This window comes from Cervus elaphus, chromosome 26 (genome assembly GCF_910594005.1).
Source record: "Cervus elaphus chromosome 26, mCerEla1.1, whole genome shotgun sequence".
In the NCBI taxonomy this organism is placed as follows: domain Eukaryota; kingdom Metazoa; phylum Chordata; class Mammalia; order Artiodactyla; family Cervidae; genus Cervus; species Cervus elaphus.
Genome location: NC_057840.1, coordinates 47,521,037 through 47,544,161, shown reverse-complemented (window position 1 = coordinate 47,544,161; position 23,125 = coordinate 47,521,037). Strand labels below are relative to the sequence as shown.

General features: G+C 51.0%; 1 protein-coding gene across 5 annotated transcripts in view; it reads left to right on the top strand.

Moving 5' to 3' along the window:
- The window catches only part of RPS6KA2 (ribosomal protein S6 kinase A2), a 279,856-nt gene that overhangs the window by 107,306 nt on the left and 149,425 nt on the right, over positions 1 to 23,125 (top strand). Inside the window, exon 1 of one of the 5 annotated variants that reach the window (XM_043888662.1) lies at positions 9,384 to 9,730. The exons of the other annotated variants lie outside the window; for them this stretch is intronic. Within the exon in view, the coding sequence (XP_043744597.1) occupies positions 9,632 to 9,730 (99 nt within the window). The 5' untranslated portion in view covers positions 9,384 to 9,631. Of the gene's footprint in view, positions 1 to 9,383; positions 9,731 to 23,125 lie in introns of those variants that run through there. 5 annotated transcript variants of the gene reach the window in all.

Below are 23,125 nucleotides of genomic sequence, written 5' to 3'. Positions count from 1 at the left end.
TCCCTGGGTTCCACATCCTTGGATTCAACCAACCTTGGATCCACCAGGGGTAATACTGCATTTTATATAAGAGATGGAGCATCTGTGGATTCTGGTATCCGAGGGGTTCTTGGAGCTGGTTCATGGATGCCAACGGACAACTGGACACAATGAATTTTTACTTTTTTATTGATTACTCTAGAAATTTTAGCATGTATATTTAACTTAGTCTAAAAGTAATCTGCGTCTTTACTGACTTCCAGAAAAAGTACAAGGACATTAAAAGGCTGTAACTCTCATCACCCTCCTTCTGCTATGATATTTTTTCAGTCAAGACTTCATTTCTAACTTGATTTTTATTTCCTCTTTGCTGGCCGTGAGTGTTTGGCTCTCCACGTGATATTTTCATTGGTCGTGAACTTTTCTCAGGTTCTTGATCTGGAAGTCTTTCTGATTTTCACTCTGTCAATTTTCAGCAGATCTAACTTTTCCTTTATCAACTCTTTCTCGGACTTTGTCTACTACTGTTTAATCTTATTCTTGTTGCTGTTCAGTCACTGAGTTATGTCCAGCTCTTTGCGACCCCTTGGACTGCAGCACACAAGGATTCCCTGTTCTTCACCATCTCCCAGAGCTTGCTCAAATTCATGTCTACTGAGTCAGCGATGCCATCCAGCCATCTCATCCTCTGCCGCCCTCTTCTCCTCCTGCCTTCAATCCTTCCCAGCATCAGGGTCTTTTCAAATGAGTCAGCTCCTCTCATTGGGTGGCCAAAATATTGGAGCTTCAGCATCCGTCCTTCCAAAGAATGTTCAGGGCTGATTTCCTTTAGGATGGACTGATTTGACCTCCTTGCAGTCCAGAGGACTCTCCAGCATCATAATTCAAAAGCAAATTCTCCGGCGCTCAGCCATCTTTGTGTTCCAACTCTCACATCCGTACATGACTACAGGGAAAACCACAGCTGTGACGAGACAGACCTTTGTCGGCAAAGTGATGCCTCTGCTTTTTAACACACTGTCTAGGTTTGCCATCGCTTTTCTTCCGAGGAGCAAGCGCCTTTTAATTCCATGGCTGCAGTCAGTGTATGTGGTGACTTTGGAGCCCAAGAAAATAAAATCTGTTGTAAATTTACATTATTACAGTTTTATTTGCAAAGTTCCACTTTCGTTTACAAATCTGCTTGATCATTTTATAATCTCTAGTTTCCTTGTAATGCCTTCAATCCCCCTTTTGTTTTTTAAACATATTAAGCAAACACACTTTATATAAATTATACAAAGGCTTCAGTTCCCGTAGTCTCCACGCTGTCTGACTCTGTAGCTTGTTATCTCTGCTCTCTCTTGCTCCTGGTGACCTAGCTCCTCTTGAATTTAGCAACTGATCACTGCGAGCTCACATTCCTTACTGTTTTCTCTGTGTTGAAGCTTTGAGACATGTTTGAAGAATGTTCCTCCAGAGAACTTACATTTGCTTCCGCATGGCCCTTTTGCTGCTGTGAACTGGGATCTTTAAAAAGGAAGTTTCTGGCTTGGAGTTTTTCAGGTCACACACGGAGGGTAAGTTTTGTCCTCCAACCATCATGTGTGGGAGCTGCAGAAACCAGAGAGGAGAATTCTTTTCTCTTTCTCTTTCCAGTGCTCACACCTGTAAAAGCAACTCTCCTCCTGCAGGGAGAGAATTTCCCAGCTCACCTTACAGTCTGCCCCAATGGGGTCCTGCCTTCAGGGTGGGTCTGACCTGCCCTGCATGACCCAGGCTTTCTCCAGTCCTCACCCTTCCCCCCGAGTCCCACCCATTCTTCAGATCCTGTTAAGACCTCAGGTCTAGACCAGAGGGATGGTCACAGGCTCCAGGACAAAGGCTGCCCGCAACATCACTTACCTTGGGAGAACTTCTTATTCTCAATCTTGGTCTGAATGTGTTTTCCCCTGCTCACTGTTGGCTCAGCCATGCTCTGAGAAAAATAAGGGGAATTTCCCTTTGTTTTCTGTGTCTCAGGAAAGCCCCTCTGCATATGTAACCCATCATATTGCCAAGAACGCCCTCCCCCACCGCCCAGCCTGGTCCTGCGTCCTTCTGATGAAGAAGGTGAGGGACGGACCCCAGAACACGACACGCCGTGCAGCCTAAAGCCCTGTTGTTTTGTTTGGTGTCCCTGCATATTTTTGGATGTGTTTGTCTAGTTCTCATTGCTAATATAAACGTTTAGTGCCTGCAAGGCTGTAGAGGGGTGGGATGTGAGAGGGAGGTTCTAGAGGGAAGGACATATGTGTACCTGTGACTGATTCAGGTTGATGTGTGGCAGAAACCAGCACAACATCGTAAAGCGATTATCCTCCAGTTAAAAATAAATATTAAAAAAAAAAAGATTTCTTGCTAAAAAACATTCTGGCAAGGAGTTTACATTCTCCTTTGTACCCAGTCCAGGTCTTAAGAAACTTTTCTATTATAAGAGGGTGGGTGTTTTTTTTTTTCCCTTTTTAAGTTACAAAAATCCTTCCTGCTATAGTTTTAACCTGTTTCCTCTTTCCTGTGAGTTCCCTTCCTTTCAAAGTTCCTCTCTAGTTTATGTATGGGCTTGGGTTGACAAGAGAAAGCCCCTTATTCCTCTGTTCACAGCCCCATCTCCGCACATAGGCTTGGTCCAAATTCTCCATTTGGTCGTGCGCCTCCCTACTGACCGTCTTCATCAGGAAGGTTCACTGCAAATTTGTGGGATGAAGAATATGTTTGTCTCCATAACAAAGGACGAGCAGCACAGAGCCCCACACACAGAGGTTCAAACGGCAGACACTAACTGTCTGACGGGTCTGAAGGCCTGAAGTCCAAGGTCAGGGGTGCAGGGCCAGCTGCTCGGAACCGCCCCGCCTCTTCTCACTCCGCCTCCTCCGGCCTCTGCCTCCGTGTCCCTGCGGCCTCCTCCGCTGTCCCTGCCTCCACGCGGCCCCTCTTTGGAGGACACCAGTCATGCCGGGTGAGGCCCTCCTTGTCCAGCACGACCTCATCTTCCCAGTTACACCTGCCGTGACCCTATTCTCCAAATAAAGCCACAGTCTGAGGTTCTGGGGGTCAGACTTTTAATATACGTTTTTAGAGGGGACAGGACCCAACCCATAACATCGTGGAAACAGCAGCGAAGCGCAAACCCGGAAGTCCTACAGATGGCGGCACCTGTGAACGCAAAGCTTTCCGCCCCTCCCCGCTTTAAAATTGATAAACCGAGAAGACCCAGCGAGCGCAAGCACGTTGATGATTTCAAACGTCCTGCCCGGGCTCGCGCACGTGGTCAGAGCCTCACCCTGGCGTCCCTCCACAGCCCCTGGAGTAAACTGGGGTTTCACAAGGACGCCTGGCCTCCCTGCTCCCAGACCACGCGTCCTGCCGCCAAGGACTCACGCGCTGTGTGTCCCCAAGGCAGTAGTGAAGCCACTGGAGGCCGCCACCGGAGCTGGTCTGTGAGATGCTCTAACGCCGGAATTAGATGCTCTAATCTCGGCCCCAAGAGCATTTCTTGGTCAAGGGCAGGTGTCCAGGAAAACGAGGACCCTGGCCTGTCTCCCACCGTGGCCAGCCCTTCCTGTGGCTTCTTTTGACACCCAGCTAGTGTAGTGTTGTGAATCTGTGAGGACCTAGACACGCAGACCTTGTCTGAATTCTCCTTGTTCTGTTGTGTGAGTTTAGATGGTCAGCTCACCTCCCTGGGCCTCAGTGTCTCCACCTCGTAAATGGGTTCACTACCTCTGGTTCATAGCATTCACAGTGTATCACAGAGATGGAATGATAATGCAGGCCCAGATCTTCAACAGTCATCACCAAATCCCTTTAAGCCAGCGTGTCAGGGTGCCGCGCACAGTGGCCATCTGGAGTGTGTCCACGTGGGTGTGAGAGGCTAACAGAGGCCAGGAGTGGTTATCTAGCAGGTTAGGGTAATAAGGACCCTGGGGAGGACGCCCTGGCACCACCTGTGGGGCACAGACTTCAGTAGGCCTCCCGGAGTAATGCTGAATCTTGAGGCGGTAGGAGGGGGCAGGAAGGACGCCCTGGCAGTGGCTGTGGCCCCACGGAGGCTGGACACTCCTATGCACACAGGTGTGGGCGCGGTGGGCCCAGGAGGAGAGGTGCTGCGTGTAGGAGAATCCACTCCCCACCCCTCGGGCTCTGCTTCTAAAAAGGTCACGTTGGTCGGCAGACTGCAGGTGACCTGTGGGGCCCAGTCTTGAGCCCTGAAGGACCATACTCTGGGGAGAACAGCTGGAAAGCAGGGAGACAGGAACACTGTGGAGACTCCTGCACACGGAACCCACTCGTGACACAGTGGCTGGCGGTCTCATCCTCTGGTTCGGGTGATGGGGTGACTGGCCGTGCCCTACCTGGATGACACAGACTGATGGAGCAAGCTTCCAGATTAGCATTCTAGAACATGGAGTGGGGGGCTACTCCTTTCCCGGGCATGTCATTGATCTTCCTGGGTGGAACTCTAGGATTTTAACAAATAACGTCTTTGTTGAGCACTTTACAATTTGTGGAGCACTTCCTCATTTTGGTTTCCTGCGTGGATTGCCGGTTTTGCAGTGATGATCTTGTGAGCAAGGTATAGACAGGTTTCGCAGAGGGGTCTTTCTCACCTCGGCACTGGCGAGTTCTGCACGGGCTCGTCCTCTGTGGGGATGTCCTGTGTGCTGCAGAGACTCATCAAGATGCCAGTAGCAGCCTTCCCATCACCCCCAGTTGTGAGACCCCAGAATGTCCCCAGACGTTGCCAACTATACCCCTTGACAAAGTCAGCCCCGGTTCTAGAGGCTCAGAGGATTTCGGCACAGTCATAATTGGAAGAGTGGGTAGGAACGTCATTCCAGATGTTTCCCTTTCTGACGTACATCCCACAATGCAGTGCTTCTCACCGCGGCATCTTTAGATCATGCTTACCTCACCGTAGCTGCATTGAATTTGCTCTCTGATAAGGAGGATGTTTATATTCACCTGCACCTGTTTGGTGTCCAGACTGCATCGTCTCATTTCCAGAGTTACTTTGTTCATGTTTAGAGTCTCTTGTTTCTTAATCATATTTTCTTTAAAAAATATATATTTATGTACTTATTTAATTTTGGGCTGCACTGGATCTTCACTGCTTCGTATAAGCCTTTCTTTAGTTGCGGCAAGCCGGGGCTACTCTCTTGGTGCGGTGCTCAGGCTTATCGCAGTGGCTTCTCTTGTTGGGGAGTGTGGGCTCCAGAGAACAGGCTCAGGAGTTGTAGAGCACACGGGCCTAGCTGCCTCGCGGCATGTGGGATCTTCCCAGACCAGGGATCGAACCCGTGTCCCCTGAACTGGCAGGCAGATTCTCAACCACTGGACTACCAGGGAAGTCCTGTTGATCCTATTTCGTTTCTTTTATTTCCTTAAACACATTAAATTTCATTTTATACCCAACACCTGGTTAAGTCCAAGAGCCAAAGTCCGAACGTCTGATTCTGTAGTCGGCTGTCTTGCTGACTTTGCTGACCCCCTCCTTGTGTCCCTGTTCAGTGGCTGTGAGCTCCTGGAAGCTGTATGCAAGGAATTCTTTGAATCCTGGGTTTAAAGCAGATTTCTCTAGAGAGCATTTCTGTGTGATTCTGCTGGGCCCCTGGGCGAAGAACCACTTGTGTGTGTGCTTAGTTGCCCAGTCGTGTCCGGCTCTTTGTGACCCCATGGACTAAAGCCCGCCAGGCTCCTCTGTCCATGGAATTCTCCAGGCAAGAGTACTGGAGTGGCTTGCCATTTCCTACCCCAGAGGATCTTCCCAGCTCAGGAATCAAACGCACATCTCCTGTGTTGGCAGGCGGGTTCTTCACCGCTGGGCCACCGTGTGTAGGAGACACTGCTACATCCTTTCTGCTCGGGCCCTGGGACGCAGGCCACTCTGTGAGCAGCCCCTCCTGGGGCCTCCCTGGGGCTGGGGCTGCCCTGCTCTCTCCTGCAGAATTCCTGACCCCCAGACATCACAGCTCTCTTGGCAGGGTTTGAAATAAAGGAGGAGGCGTCCTCCGAATCCCTGAAAGCCCTCTGGGCAGAGGGAAAGCAAGGTGAGAGGGCACAGACTTTGCCAGTTACCTTCCTGACAGAAGCCTGCCTCCCCTTTCTGCCCAGGGTGGCCTGTTCCCAGAGAAGGACCGTTCCCGGTTATCATCCTTGGGATTCTCAAATCCTTTGCCTTCTGTGTTTTTGGGACTTGGTACAAACTTTAGTTTTCATTAATCAATCATGAGATTTTATTTGTTCCAAGTTCTCATTAACCCTGTTCTTCCACATTCTGGGACCTCACTTCCTCTGTCTGCACAGAACACGTCTCCTTGTCCCCAGAGCTCACCCCAAAGCGCCCTACTCCTCGGCTTCTCCAGTTAGGGTCGACTCTTTGTTCATCTCTGTTCATGGAGCATGTTTTTTTTTTAACATGTTTCTTCCACATTATGTAAAACCTACATCAGATTTGTCTGTTCATTTTCCTCCTTGAGCACACAGCTGTGAACTTCTGGAGGTCAGGGGCCATGTTGTAATCACATTGTACTCCTGCGTGCAAAGCACAGGGCCAGGTGCTCAGAGGAGCTCCGTAATCCTGTGTTCAACCCATTTGAATGCACACCGACCAGTCTGGTCCTCTCTTAGAAGCAGCAGTGGCCATTGAATTCAGTCCCAGATGAATCATGCTTAAGTCAGGAAGAGACTCAGGATAATCAGGGGTTTCTGAGCTCTTGGTCTTCTCTCCAAGCCTCCCCACTCTATCATCTGGGACCAGCCTTTATTAAGCTCATCTTTTCTTTCCCAATATTTGCTAGGGATCGCTTGGAGTCAGGTTAAAGTGGGCCCTGATACCTACCCAAGGTCTGCTGATCTGGAGGGTTTGGTTGCATTAGTACACACCGTGGTGGCAAATGATTGCTAGAGATTTTGATATATCTCTGTTTTACCGGGACAAAAGCAAACAGACTTGTTCTAGCAATGAAATAAATTCCTCAGTTGACATATGAAAGCTACTTTTCTTTTTCTTTTGAGATGTCCAAGTTCAATAGAGCCATTTTGTAGCATTCGAACATGGGGGATCCTGAATGTCCCATAGACAATGCCTTTCCTGTCTTGTTACAACAAGTCAAATGCTCTTGTTGGTGAAACACAAGCCTTGATCTGGACCGACCCCAGGTGTTTGTCTTGCACAGGGTGCCCTTGAGCTAGCATCGCTGGCAAGCCATAATCCTGCGTCTGACTAGTTGTATCATCTACGCACAGCCGGCCTCTTCCTCATTCCTGGAGCCGGTGACCAGCCTGATGTCTGCTGTCCATCAAGTGCTGTCTTTGCCAGAGCAGCCACGTGGCAAAGCCCTGGCCTGTCTCTGTTTGCTTAGAGCTGGGACGCCTGAGTGGTGCTGGCAGGAGACACAGGGTGGTAGGAAGCTCCTCTGCGGAGTAGGGATAATGGCCCCCAAGCAGAATCCTTGCAGGAAGCAGGACCCAGTCCGGGGCCTGTTTTCATCTTAGAGATGCGCAGTGGGAACACAGAACGTGCAAGTGTGCTCAGGCTCATCCAGCAAGGAAATGGCAGCGCCAGCATCTTGATGCTAAACTGACTGTGCTTACCCCTGCTAAACCCCAGAGAGAGTGTCTGACCTCACCTGCTGACCCAGGTGCAGCATGAACTTACCAGTTCTTTTCTGGGAGCCTCTGCTGTTTACTCGCTATAGCAAAGATAGCCTGACACCAGTATTAATGCAGCCTTTGATTAAGCCAGGGGATCATATGACAGGTAGATTTTTCACAATCTGCCTGGCAAAGCAGTACTTGTCACACAGCGCCACGTGCACGGATGCTTCTGGACTTTTCAGGGCGTGGTGGTAGTTTGTTAATGAGATTGTCTGGTCCGTGTTTTAAACAAAAATACGTGGACAATGCACAAAAGGAAAACAGAAAAGGCTGCACAAAGTCTAAAGGTCACAAATCTGAACTGGCTTCCAGCCCTCTGATGAGCATTTCTGGTGGCGGGGGGTGGGGGTAGGGGGCGCGGGAAACTGTGTTCCCCTTTAAGGCAAATCCCCTGCAGCCCTACAGCAGCAGCTGGTTTCTGAGAGCCCTGACTCAGGACACTCAGGACGCCCGATAAATCTTCCGTTTGGGTAATTTTCTATATATGGAGTCGGAGGTCATGGAGAACGGATGTATGTCTTTGTTCTCCAAACACAACCGCGGAGGCTTCTCCAGCTGGCTGCGGCCGCCCTGGGCTGCGCGGGGGTCCACTCAGAATCGGGCAAGGACTGGCGGACCCCCAGGTCGGGCGTCCAGGCTGCGGGGACGCGCTCAAGGGGAGGGCTGCTGGGGCCAAGGGGCGAAGAGCGGTGTAGAGCTCACGCGTGCAGGCTCCTGGCGCACCCTCCACCCCGTTTTGTTCCGTTTTCTATAAGTGTTTGCTAATCAGCAATCAAAGTTTTGTTCTGTACAGAAACGCATGAGGGCCAAGTCCTTATATGGATGCTTTAAGGAAAGAAAACATAATGACACCCCAAGCTAGGGAAACAGCCCAGCAGGCCAACCAAAGAGAGAGAGAGAGAGAGAGACAGCGACAGTCGCTACTGCTGAGCAGCCGCGCAGCTCGCCCCGCGCGGCGCCGCGGTCCCCTCCGCGGGCTCATTAGGGATGCGCCGCCGAGGGCGCTGATTGGCGGAAGGGGCGGTGGGGGCGGAGCCACAGCAAGCGCGTACGCGGAAGGAAGGGGCGGGGAGAAGAAGCGAGAGCCTGGGGCAGTGGGGCGCTGGGCGCTGATTGGTGGCAGTGGAGGGGAAACGAGGAGGTGGGCGTGGCCGGGCGTGGCGGCGGGTTCTGATTGGTGGTAGTGGTGGGGGGCGGGGCAGGGAGGGGCTGTCCGGGGCTGGTTGTCCCGGGCCGGAGGAGGAGGAGGAGTAGGAGGAGGGGGAGGGGAGAGTCCGGGGCGGCAGGCTCTGATTGGCCGTAGTAGCAGAGGGCGCGGGGCGGCGGGTTCTGATTGGCGGTAGTGGCTGTGGGCGGGGCTCAGGGGGCGGGGCTGCCCGGGGCTGGTCCTCGCAGGCTGGACCAGGAGGAGGAGGAGGAGGGAGAGGGGGGAGGGGGAGGGGAGATCTCGGGGCGACAGGTTCTGATTGGCCGCAGTGGCGGAGGGCCGGGAGTGGCCGCGGGCTCTGATTGGCGATAGTGACTGTGGGCGGGGCGCAGAGGGGCGGGGCTGCCCGGGGCTGGTCCTAGCAGGCTGGACCAGGAGGAGGAGGAGGAGGGGGAGGGGAGAGCCTGGGGCGGCAGACTCTGATTGGTCGTAGTGGCGGAGGCCGGACGGAGCGGCGGGCGCTGATTGGTAGTAGTGGCCGTGGGCGGGGCGCGGAGGGGCGAGGCTGCCCGGGGCTGGTCCTCGCAGGCTGGACTAGGAGGAGAAGGAGGAGGAGGAGGAGGGAGGAGGCGGGAGCGCTGGGCCCCCGGCCGCTGTGGCCGGCTCGGCCTGCCCTTTGTGCCCGCCGCCCGCGCCCCGCGCCGATGGCCTCCGTCCCGGGCTCCCCGGCCGCTCGCGCCCGCGAGCGGACCTGACCCCGCGCGCCTGGGATGCGCCGGGGATGCGCGTCCTCCGGCCCTGCGGCTCCTCGCGGCTGGGCGCCGGGCGATGGAGCTGAGCATGAAGAAGTTCACGGTGCGCAGGTTCTTCTCCGTGTACCTGCGCAAGAAGTCGCGCTCCAAGAGCTCCAGTCTTAGCCGACTCGAGGTAAATGCCCTCGCCTCTGAGCGCGCGGGTACCCCGGTCCCCACCGCGCCCTGGAGGAGGCTGCGGATCTTGGGGCCGTCGCGAGCCCTTACGATTGTCAGATGCACGGTCACCCTGCGACCCGTGTCAGGGAGCTAAAGTTGAGAGCCGCTCCGATCTTCCTAAAACCGAACGTTATTGTCGGGACTTGGTAAATCCTTGGACGGGTCTTCGGATCCTCAGCGGGAACTAAGCTCTACCCGCGTTGAGTCTCTAACCAGTTTTTTGTTCCACGCTCTGTGCAGGATTTGGGGTAGTCACCCCGGGTGCCCACAGGGTGCTCTGGGTGGAGAGGATTTCAGCCTGTGCCGCTTGGGGTGGCACCTCAGAAGTCCCAAGTACACAGCCTCCCAAGCCTCACCCTCGGCTGGTGTTGATCAGGTTTATTTTACAGAGACCCAAAGCCACACAGATACTACCATGTAGTGTAGATTGTTCGTGTATTTGAAATCAGTGTAGAATTGACAAAAAGGGATTTTTTTTTTTTTTTTAAGGGCAGCACCACAATCCACCTGGACTAGTCTGAAATGGTGCTCCGTAGTAAAGTGCCTGATGCAATAGCCCTGTGCCTCTGGGTGTGATATGGATTCATTCTGAAACCCAGAGGACCCTTTTCTCCGGTCCTACATCTTGTCATCTTCGGGTTTCCAAGTAGTCTGTGCACGGTTCTCTAATGTGTTTTGTATTTCAACAATCACATCTTATTCTCTGCATTCCAGTGTCCAAACTACATGGTTGAGTCTGTAGATGACCAAACTGTGAAGCATGTTTAAGTGAAAAAAAGAGATATTATGGATTTTTTTTTTGGGGGGGGGTGGAGCTAGTGGACACAACCTAGAGATTTCTTTTGACATTGTCCTCGCCTTTGCCACAAGGCTGGCACCTATGGAGGTTTTGATGTGTTTGCTTCTAATGAAGTCACATCAGTGGGAACAATGTCACATTTTTCATCTTGGGTTTCTTTGTCCTGGCTGCCATGATATTAGATAGAGGCGTGGGTTCTGTAACAAGAGATCTTTAAGCGAAGCTCTGGAGTAGACTTGAAAGCAACAGAGAAGGACTTGTTTTAAAAGTTTCTGTTATGAAATCACTAAATCAGAATTTTAAGGACTAGGTAGGATCTTTGTGACTGGTTTCTGAGGATAAAACATATCTTTCAAATACAACTGTTAATTCAATAATTCAATAATGGAGGAGGGCTACCTTTAAACCTCATGCCGATAAAGAAGCATAAGTTCATTGGGATAAGTCATCTTCCTGGATGCCAGGCATTTAAAAAACACCAAAGTGGACAAGAACAGAAACTCAGAAGAGTTTTTACCTTCATACCTAAATGCCAAGTTTATTATACAGCTTCTTGTCTCCCTCCATTCATGTCCTTGCCCAGGGGAGGCAGTGAACTCTGGTGTTGTTTAGGAAAAGGAGCCTAAACACTGGCCCTCCTGGATGCCAGGAATCCTATGGGCACGATACATTTACCACTGGTGTTCTGGGCTGTGGAAGTGCCTCAAAAAAGAATACAATAGGAACCAAGTGGGGAGTGGGGACTAAGAAGTGATGTTACTTCAGTGTGAAAATAAAATTTCTGCATACAAAATAAGCTATAAATAAACCATCAGGCATGCAGAAGGTCAAGCGGATGAGGGAGAAATGTAGTCTGTCAGCACATGATCAATGAGCAGTTCGTGTGACCCAGGTGCCCTGGCTGGAGGTGGACAGAAGTGCTGATAAAGATGCCCAGCACTGATTCAGTGCTCCACTCTCTGCAGACACTGTCAGCAGCTGCTTGTAGTTGATCCCTGTGAAAATCCAGGTAGACATGTGTTACTATCCTCATTCTACTGCTAGGGAGGGAAAACCCTGAGAGCAGAACCTGAGAATCCTGCTGAAAACTTAACAACCAAATCATCCTGCAAGTGTTCGCTGAGATCCTACTGTGTGCGTGTATAGGCATGTTCTGGGCTGTAGGTCCCGACACCTAGGACGCAGCAGTCCTGGCCTCGTGGTACCTCCACCTGCCGGGGCATCTACTGAGTGCTGACCTGTGCTTCAGTCCAGTAAATCCCATATTCCTGCCCGGCTGCCATCCAGCATTCCCCAAAGAAGCCTGTCTATTCAGTAGCTCAGTTGGTAAAGAATCTGCCTGCAATGCAGGAGACCTGGGGCCAACTCCTGGGTTGGGAAGATCCCCTGGAGAAGGAAATGGCAACCCACTCCAGTATTCTGACCTGGAGAATCCCATGGATAGGGGAGCCTGATGAGCTATAGTCCATGGGGTTGCAAGAGTCGGACATGATTTAGTGACTAAATCACCACCACCATTCATTCATTCAGTTACAGATTAGAGACCAAGAACCACTCACCAAAAAAATGTGAAATTTAGGAAGGAGGTTTGTCAGTTATTTGAGTTTGAGAAATAGGACGTATAAAGTGCTTAACATGGATGTGCATTTCCTCTATTCGGACTAATGAAAAAGATAGCTCATTTTGTAAGAAACTTATTTTTTAATTCTTTCTGTGAAATTTATATTTTAAAATAGACTGAAAAATTTGTTTTGTTCAAATTCAGTATCTAGTGATATTAACAGGAAAGTAGCAGTAGTTATTATATTTGGAGATTGAAACAGTATCATCTTTATCAAAAAGGCTCCTAGGGAGGGACTTAGTGTTTCATACTTGCTTTTACATTTGACTTGACTTTTAGGTTTAGAACTCAGCATTTGGTAAACTCTAACGAACAGAGAAGCCAGGTTGCTTAATATAAGATTTGGAATCAGTTTATAAATTACAGCTTAAATGTTTTTATAGTGTATCAGCATTGTGCCAGCTGAGTTGGCTAAATCATTTACTGGCAAGAATGATTTGGGGGACTTCTAAATGTAACTTGGATATCTTGAATCTATTTCTATGTGCATACCCTAGAAAGGCTTCAGGGCTCAGCCTCTGCCAGACCCTCACCCCCAAGAAAGCTCTGATCTCAGGTCATTGGCAGCGTTGCCTAAGAACCATAGCACTTCTAGAAGGTGTAACTATTGCCTCATCTAACTGTTCACTTTATAGTTGAAAAAATGGGGCCCAGGGCAGCAAAATGACTTGTTTATGCTTCTAGCATGTTTGACAGGAAGTTCTTACTATGAGAGCATGTGCTGTCTCTTATTAATTTTAGCCATTTCAGGTTGTGTGGTTTTTTGTAATTTACCATGGATTAGAAGATGCACAGATGAAGGCTATTTTCATTTTTAAAAAGAAAGCTACTCTAGGGGATATTTTTGGAATGTGCTCCATAACCTAAAATTATCCTAGAGAACCTTTTCTGGAATTTGGGAAGTTCTCGGTGGGCTTTGCAGTAGAGCCACTGAAATTGGAGTCTCACTTTTACCTCTCACAGCAGGGCAGTTCCTTCAACTCTCTCAGCCTCGTTTTTCTCCTCTGTGAAATGGGGATGATTGTGACTCCTATTTCATGATTCCGAGCTACTATACATAAAGGTTTAACATGGAGACTGGAAGATAAAATCAGTAATCAATCATTGTTAGCTGTGGGTATTGATAAAGTATTTCCCAGATTTATTGGTGTTTTTCATGTTGATCAATGTCTACTGGTTCTGTCTGAACCTGAGATCGCACACCCCCACCCCACCCCCCGCACCGTCTCCCCCGAGGCCTGCAGATCCCATGGCTTGTGCCATGTTCCAGCCTGGTAATTAATTAATCGTTGAGACGCCGTCCTGAGCACCCTGGGGAAGGAAAGGCAGAGATCAGTTCTCACAGACTGTTTTCCAGCCTGATTCGTTTGATAGCAGTGGCCCCTCTGGCTAAGATGGAGCTCCCAGGCATCTGGCCTGGATATCGCTGTTCCTCATCCTTATCTTGCCTGTCACCTGGGGTCCAGGAATGCATTACAGTGCAGGTCCTGAAGCCGAGGCACCAGAGCTCAGGCGGGTTCTAGATCAGAAACCGCCCTGCCATCGCCGTGCTGACCTAGCAGATCTTGGGGAAGGAGGCCTACCCAGCACCCCTCGGTACCCCAGGAAAACCTCCCAAGTGTCCGCAGGCTCCAGAGCATGGCTCAGGGCTCGGTCAGGTTCAGAGAGGTTGGCCAGGAAACATTCTGGAGAAAATACTGGGCTTTGATTAATGAAAAGGGATATCGTTTACTCGGGGTAAGACTTATCTACCAGTTTGCTAAATGGATCAGTACTCAAGATCAGTTCATTTAGGGAACACTTCTTTTGCTTGGGGTTAGCAAAGCCAGGTGGAAAAGGAAATGGCAACCCACCCCAGTGTTCTTGCCTGGAGAATCCCAGCGACGGGGGAGCCTGGTGGGCTGCCGTCTATGAGGTCGCACAGAGTTGGACACGATGAAGCGATGAAGCGACTTAGCAGCAGCAGCAGCAGCAGCAAAGCCAGGAATTTGGTTCTCTTTGTCATTTCACCTGATTTTGATGTTTTTACTGAAAGACATTTGGGGGTGAATGAGAAGGACAAAAGGCAGGTCCTCTCCCTGGGGTGGGGCTTCGCAAGTGGCACTAGTGGTAAAGAACCCGCCTGCCAAAGCAGGAGACGTCAGAGAGGCAAGTGTGATCCCTGGGTCGGGAAGATCCCCTGGAGGAGGGCGTGGCAACCCACTCCAGTGTTCTTGCCTGGAGAATCCCATGGACAGAGGAGCCTGGCGGGCTGCAATCCGTAGGGTCCCACAGAGTCGGACACGACTGAAGTGACTTAGCACCAACACACGCACTCCCTGGGGTCTTGATAGTGGTGAACTCTGGAGTGGAGAAGAGTTTCATTCATTTATTTGCTCATTTATCTACACATTCAAAGAGTTTTTAGCACATACCGTGTGCCCCATGCTAAGCAGTTGAGAGATAAACATCGGATCCCTGCCCTCAGCGAATTTAATATCTAGGGAGAGAGGCAAAGACACATATGGAAACTGCTCTGTAGGGTGGAAGTCCTGTGAAATCACTGGCATCTTTGGAGTTCAGTGGTTAATTATATCAATTGTCAATTTGTTCCCATTTCCAATGCTTACAGATAATCAATCATTATCTATGTGCACATATGAATACATTTTACTTACCCTGTTTAAAGGAAACGTGGTATCCTCATAAAATAAAAGTTAAGGGACTATTAGCAAATATAGCAATGTTGGCTCCATTCTGGGGGAAAAAAAAAAACAAACTTCCTGGAAAGTTAAAGCATTCAAACTTATTCTTGATCCTTGATTGGTAAGCTCTTCTTGATGTTGGGAGGTTTCCAGCAAAACCATTTGCAATTAAAATAATTTTCAGGTAGTTTCAGTAAATGCACCCAAAGAAATTCTATGTTAATCCTTGTTTTATTGGCCTTTTGGACAGCAGCAGCGACAGGTCGGTGGAGACCACAGAAAGAGTCCACTTTCAGCCTCAGCATGTGCCTTGTGCTCAGTCGTGTCCAACTCTTTGGGACCCTGTGGACCGGAACTTCCCAGGCTCCTCTTTTGATGGGATTTTCCAGGCAAGAAGACTGGAGTGGAATGCCATTTCCTTCTCCAGAGGATCTTCCCCCCACCCAGGGATCAAACCTGTGTCTCCTGGGTCTCCTGCATTGCAGGCAGATTCCTTAACTGCTGAGCCACTGGGGAATTCCATTTTAGTGAATACTTAATTTGCTTATTGTTTTACTTATTTATGCTTTGTTCCGTTTTGAAGACACTAGACTTAATTCCTTATTTGTGATCTGCTTATCTTTGCAATTTCATTACACACGTTCTTTCCTTACATCTAGGAAAACACCCCCAAAGTATTGTTTCTTATTCAAAAACATGTAAAAAGACAACTAAACATATTGAGATTTCACCCCTTTAAAAAAAAAAAATTGTTTGATTGAAGTATAGCTGGCTTGGGCTTCCCAGGTGGCTCAGTAGTACAGAATCTGCCTGCCAAACAGGAGATGAGGTTCAACCCCTGGGGCAGGAAGCTCCCCTGGAGAAGGAAATGGCCACCCACTCCAGTATTCTTGCCTGGAGAATCCCATGGACAGAGGAGCCTGCAGGGCTACAGTCCATGGGGTCACAGAAGAGTCTGATACCACTCCTAAACTCCTAAAAAAAATACGAATCCTAAACTCCCATCCGTCCCTCCCCCGCTCTCCTCCCGCTTGGCAACCACAAGTCCGTTTCTGTGTCTGTGAGTCTGTTTTGTAGATTCACCCCTTTTTCTTTCACCTCTTTGGCCTGTTCACTGAACGTCCTCCACCACCCTGATGTAGCCAAGACTTGTGTGTTAGTCACTCAGCTGTGCCTGCCTCTTTGCGACCCCGTAGACTATAGCCCACCAGGCTCCTCTGTCCATGGGATTCTCCAGGCAAGAATACTGGAGTGGGTTGCCATTTCCTCCTCCAGGGGATCTTCCCAACCCAGGGATCGAACCCAGGTCTCCTGCATTGCGGGTGAATGCTCTACCATCTGAGCTACTGGGGAAACCCTCGCCAAGACTATTTGTGTATATTTTTAATGCATGTAGAAGTGCAGAAATGAAATAAAATCACGCTAAGTAAAAAATGGCATATCTGTCCACATCAACTGCTTTGCCAATTACCCAGGATTGCATGCTGTTTCTTGCATGTCAGGTGGACAGTTTCTTAGGTGAGGCAAATTAATAAGTGGGTCACAGGTGCTGGGACTCTGAGACAGAGGCTGGAGCAGGAGGTAAAGAGTGATGTTTGCGCAAGAGCCCAGGTGTGGATTAGTCCCTGTGGGGCTCCAGTGAGCAGTGCCCTTTCAGATGTGGGGAGACTGGGGTGAGTGTGTTCTGTGTGAGTCTAGCTGGGAACCAGTAGTTTAGCCAGAAAGGCTCTTTGGTCCAAGCTTCTGTGCGTGTTAAGTAAGCAAGCCAGTGTAGCTAAAAGCATTCTCTAGAATGCACTGCTATTATTTCCAATGACGCTGGGTTGTGTTGTATTTTTCCCCCAGCAGCATCACGTGTCAGCTGATGTATTTTCACTGGTAAAAGCTAGTAAATTAAACTCAAGTAGGAATTACCAGCAGATAGTCTATAAAGCTGCAGTGTGATTTAATCAAGCAAGCGGCTCAAATATATTCAGTATAAAATATTGTTCATCGTATCTGACTTGCAGCGGTGTAGGAAGCCTTCCCTGCCGGTTGAGTTGGCTAAGGCGCGGCCATGGTGGTGCAGGTGTAATTAAACCCCAGGAGCCTGCACCCCGGGGGGAGAGGTGACTGCGGTGGCTGTGAGTATGTTTCACGCAGTCTGGTCACTGTGGCTGATCCCCAGGCGGGCAAGAGGCAGAGTGTGGAGCCACAAGATGGGCGCCGACAGAGCTCTCCCCCTTCAGACTTGAGCCCGGCTCTCCCAGCCCGTCTTTCCCACTGGCCGGGCCTTGGGCTTCTGTGTTGTCCTTGGTGAGCCCACCGTGCCCGATTTCAGCTAGAATCCTGCTGTGTCGATTCAGAGAGGACCCCCGGCCAGCCTCAGTGTTTGAGCACCCTTGGCATGTGGTCCAGTTCCTCACCCCACATCCCCCAGGCGAGGTGTGGCGACCCGGACCTGCCTTCAGCTCAGTTTACGAAGAATTGCCCTGCCCCCCACCTGCCCCTGGGCTGCAGATCCTACCCCAGCCCCAGGTCCTCCTCTTATGGGATGGGAGCTCCGTCTCGCTCCCCTGCTGCAAACCCATGGCAGTGGTCCCTTGAATAAAGTCTTTCTCACTGTCTTTAGCAAGTGCCAGAATAATTTTTCATCAGCGGCACCTGTTATTGTTAGAAATCTGCTTGTGTGCCTTGATATCCCTTAAAGGGGGTCCCAGGAACACCACTGATCAGACAGCCCTGACCTATTCCAACCAGCACACACTCAGCACCCGATCTTCTCCAAAAGCTTTGGTTTGCCAGCTCCCAAGGCTGCCCTGATAGCTCAGTTGGTAAAAAATCCGCCTGCAATGCAGGAGACTCTGGGTTGGGAAGATCCACTGGAGAAGGGATAGGCTACCCACTCCAGTATCCTTGGGCTTCCCTGTGGCTCAGCTGGTAAAGAATCCACATGCAATGCAGGAGACCCTGGTTCGATTCCTGGGTTGGGAAGATCCGCTGGAGAAGGGAAAGGCTACCCAGTCCAATATTCTGGCCTGGAGAATTCCATGGACTGTATAGTCCCTGGGGTCGCAAAGAGTGGACACAACTGAGTGACCTTCACTTTCACTCAAGGGTCTGCAGGCTGTCCCACCCTGAGAGGGTGGCAGGGGTGCTGTCCCCTCGCCCCGACCCCCTCCCCAACCAGAGGTCCCCTGCTCCCCCCGCCGGCTGTGCTGGGTCTTGCCAGCCCCGGGCACGTCCCTCTCCTGCCCGCTGTCGGCCGCACCGGTGGCGAGGCTGTCCTCCAGTTGTTAAATGCCGGGCAGGTCGGATGTGCCCAGTGAGGGAAGCGTCTGCCCTTGGGCTCTGTGGCGTTGCCCACAGCTGGCTGTGATGGACCCCGTCTGGAAGGGGGTCTGCGTGTCGTTGTGGGGAGGAGAGGTCGTCCTCCTGAGCCAGCCTCTCCTCCCTGCCCTTCTGAGGAGCCCCCCGCTCCCAGTCAGCCCTGTCCCCGCGAGGCCCGCTTCCCTGGGCCGAGCTGCCGAGAGGCTGCTGGCAGCGACGCTGTCGTCCCAGTCCCTGTCATTTTAAAGGTAATTCAGGGAAGTAGCAGCTCTGGCGGAACAGAGAGGTTCCCGCCGCTCCTGGTGTCAGCCTGCTAGCGTGGGGCTCAGGAGCCAATGGAAATGGTCTGACTTCTTAAAACTGCTTTTTCTTTTGGCTCTTCTGCCCTCCTGTATTAAATTAGGGAGATTCAAAGACACAGATCAGCGGACTTCCCGGTGGGCCAGTGGGTAAGACTCCCCGCTTCCTCCGCAGGGGACTCGGGTTCAATCCCTGGAGTGGGAACTTAAGATCCCCCATGCCGCTTGGCGTGGCCGAAAAAAAACCCACACGTGAGAGGAGGATTTATCAGCCTGGGTGTCTGCAGTCAGCGTGAGCTGTGACATTCTTTGTGTTGGGGCACCTGGCCACACTGTCCGCCCCAAGGCGGCTTTTACTTGTTAAAATGCACGGTTATTAAAACATGTGGCTGTTAAAATGTGCGGTCGAATCTTTAAGGAACAGGGATGGAGGAATTTTACTTTGAAAGTATCCCTTTTGGAGCAGTTGTGGTGGAAACGCGCTAGTGACTGTGGAGCAGATTGCTCCTTAGGCCTCAGTTTTAACACTTGTGGCCCAGGATAGTTGCAAAGTTTCTGCAGCTGAGATTAGATACGTTAATTTTCAAATGTATGTTTTACATCCAAAGGATAGCGAGGACGATCTCTAAGGATGGAGAATGCGGAAAGCTTCTTATGCTGAGCAGTGAGTCGAACACGCCCTGGGGAGGGTGCTGTGGACAGCTTGCACGGGAGGGGGGTGTGGGGGCCACCCACTGGGAGGAGGCTGAGGGGCCAGGTGGGCGGGCAGGGGAGCCTCCTCACGGCCAGTGTGCGAAGGGGCCAAATGCGGGAGACCCGGTTGTCCTATGACTTCCTGCTCTGTTTGGTTGACTTTGAAGATTAAGTAAAGGAAAAAAAAAAAAAAAACAGATAAAGCAGAAAAGAACACATTTTTAGAACATCCTCGGCTTCTGGCTTTCCGCTTTAGTTTGTACCCAGCTCAGGGAAGAGGGCAGGTGGGCTGCCGGAATAAGGGAGCGATGCTTGCTACCTGCCTTCATCCCAGAGAACTCCTAGAAACAGCGTGAGGCTGGGCGCGACTTTTGTATTTCTAGATTTCAGCAAAGAGAGAATGCACAGATTTGGATGTGTGAGGCACTCAAGACTTTGCAGAATTCACTCCAATAGAGATGCGAATTAAAACGCTGAGCCTGGTGGGCCGTGCTGAAGCCGGTCTGCGGAGGGTGGGCATGCACTCGGCTGGGCACTCAGACCCCTGCCGTCGGGCTCCGTCAGCACATCGCTGTGTTTCCTTTGACTCGACGTTGCGGTTCACAACCGTGGAACGCCAACAATGGGCGTAAGAAAGTGACAGTGATTTGAGTCACTGTGATTGTGTTCCTGCGTGAGGGAGGCGGAAGAGGGGCACCTCTGAGGGCACTCCACCCCATAGGGCGTGTACTCACTAGGGGTGACGGACACTTGCCCAGAGCATCTCAGGAGTCTGGGAGCTTAGCAGAGGCCTCTCACCTGCTCTGGGATCCACGGCCCTCCTCCCCGCCCCGCCCCCAGCCTGCTCCATCTGCCGTGCTCCTCCCTCCAGTACTCCTCCCTCCAGTCCTCCCCTCCTGTGACGTCTGCCACTCAGGCCCCGCCCACCCAGCCCCGCCCCGCCCATGCCCGGCCTCCCCCACGGAAGCTGACCCGTGGCTGGCATTCAGGGCCAGCACCTGGCCCTGGAGAGCTTGCGCTGGGACGGGGACGTCCTGTGGGAACCAGGAAAAGGAGTCGTTGCCATGTGACCGAGGGTGGCATGGAGCGCGCTGCCCGAGTCCCAGTCTGCAGGGGTGGTCCCTGCTCAGAGCCACGCCCCGTCTCACGAGGAGGGTGCTGGGTGGAGAAGCCCCGAGCAGAGCTCCTCCCTTTGGTTTGGGCTCTGCCCCCCATTCCTGCGGAGTTCTGGGTTTCGAGAAAGTTCACAGGGTCACAGACGCCCCTGCACGGTCAGGCGGGGCCTGGGGAAGTGGTGCTCCCTTGGCTGGTAGGGAGGACCCCCCGTCCCCCATCCCCTCTGATGGCGTCCTCCAGGTGGGCCCTGCTCTGTGCGACCTCTGAGCCTCCTGGCTGTGCATGAATTTGCATAAAACCTTGAACCCACGTGTGTCTCATCTGGGACCCATGGAGCTCTGCTCTGGGGGCTCTGTGTCCGGGACCAGCCATGAGTGGCCGTCGGGACCGCTGTCCTGCTGTGTCCCCCACACGTGTTCTCTGGGGCCAGCGTCTCCTGCAACACGTGTGAAGTCCGTGGAGGTCTTTTTGGAAGTCTCTCTTAGGTATTGGGCTTCCTCAGTGGATCAGCAGTAAAGCATCTGCCTGCCAATGCAGGAGATGCTGGTTCAATCCCTGGGTCAGGAAGATCCGCTGGAGAAGGGAATGGCTGCCCAGTCCAGTATTCTTGCCTGGAGAATCCCATGGACAGAGGAGCCTGGCGGGCTGCAGTCCATGGGGTCGCAAGAGTCAGACACAACTTAGCAACTGAACAACAAGCAACTAAACAGTCTCAGGTATTAACAGAACATTTACCATGTGCCTAGAAATGATCTGTAGGACTTGGGTTCAGAGGGTTTAAATGTAGGAAAAAAAGGCCATGACCTGAGACTAATAATGTGGGGAGGATTAAAGCCACTAAGAAACCATGACAAAACCACACGTCTGCTTGAGGAGGATCCGAACTGTCCGTCCTTCAACTGTAGGTCCTGCTTATGCACTGTCGGTCGGCTGCCTGGCATTTTAGAATCTTCCACAGGCAGAGCGTCTAATCTGCTTTCACAGTGTAGCTGGTAGAGTGTCATCTGCAGTAAAAAGTATGCAAAAGCCAAACATTGTCACCACTTAAAATTTCTTAAAGCAGTAAAATGTCTTAAAAGGGTTGAGGAACTATCAACATTTTAAAAGCAGATTCAGAAATTTCAAAATGTTTTAGTGCCAGCAATTTTTAAAAACTAAAACGATGAAAGTCAAATGGGCTTTTATTTTAAAAGCCAGTGCTTACCGAGGAATAGGTTTAATTCCAGGGAGGTGGCTTTTGTGATGTCTTAAAGCAATTTCTAGTCCCATTTGAAGGCTTTTGAACTCCTAGTGTGGTTGTGATACATCATCCCACTTCAGAGCCTACAAGTCCGCTGTCTGGCTCAGGACAAGCAGGTTCCCTCCTCCTCCTCCTCCTCCTCCTCCTCTTCCTCCCCGTCTCCGGAGCAGCCTGGTTCTGTGAAGGATTCCCTCCGTGCTTGTGACCTCGGCCACCTTTCTCAGGGGCACAGCAGCCGGCCGGGTTTTCTGGGCGCTCCGCACCCTAGCCCCACATCTGAGCTTGAAGTCCGTGGAGCTCACACCTGCACCACTGTTGAAGGACTGCCACTTGAGGCCCCCCAGCCTTCCTGTACTGGCGGGCCCCATCCCTGGGCTCATCTCAGCCCGCACCTTTCCCCCAGCCCAGGGGGACATCCCTGACCACTGGTGGGGTCAGATGCGTTTTGGAAACTCTTTAAAGCATTATGGAAATGTAGGACTTCCCTGGTGGGCTCAGACAGTAGAAAATCTGCCTGCAATGCAGGAGACCCGGGTTTGATCCCTGGGTCAGGAAGATCCCCTGGAGGAGGGCATGGTCGCCCTCTCCAGTATTCTTGCCTGGAGCATCCCATGGACAAAGGAGCCTGGAGGGCTGCAGTCTGTGGGGTGGCACAGAGTCAGACACGACTTGGTGACTGAACAAGTGTATTGTCATTCACAGGACAGTGGAAATGCTTGTGAGGAGCCCACAAGACTGACTTCATAGTTTTCAGTGTCTATGAGGAGAGACTCCAGAACGGAAACTACAAGGATTTGTTTTGCTTCCCTGAATTCTTTGTATCCACCGTAATTATGAATTTCACTCTTCTGCAGTATTATGTCAGCATCAGCAGCTCACGTTTGTGTTTGAAAAACGTGATTTTCTGTAATTACCCTTCAAGTGCATTTCCTATTTCCAGATACATGTCTGTCAGTGAAAAGGCGATGGGTAGTCTCATTCCCAGAGCTTCTCCTTCTGGGAGGAAAAAAAGTAGAGGCAAAACCAGGGTTGAAGTGACTATTATTTTTCCAGCCAACAGGTCTTTCTTGCATTTTATAAATTTTAAGGTGAAGGGGCCTGAACTATTTGAAAACTAAACAATACAAGTTTCCTTTCTCAGCAAAGACCAATGTGAAACATTCACTTTGACAATCTGGAGATTAAAATGATCAGATCTTTATAAATATTTAAGTTTATGTGTACCTGTGTTTTAACTATGTGTGTGTGTATGTGTATATGTGCACACACTAAATGTGGTGTTTTCCTGGCCATGGTGATGAGCTCAGAGTTGAGCATGTCATCTAAGACAGTCAAAATGGGTTATAACTTGGGACCTTTGTTCACTGGCTCTGGAGGAACAAGGAGGCATGGAGCCTGGCAGCTTTCTGAGAGCAGGAGGTTACCCATTCTACAGAGGAACCAACACACAGAGCTGAAGAGAAATGAGGTTGGAGCCTTGATCAGCCCATGCCTGAAGTCCTTACTACTTTAGAACGTTTTGGTTATGTTTTCCAACCAGTTTCTCTTATTGTTTAAGCCAGTTTGATTTGGGGTTTTTTTTTTTTATGC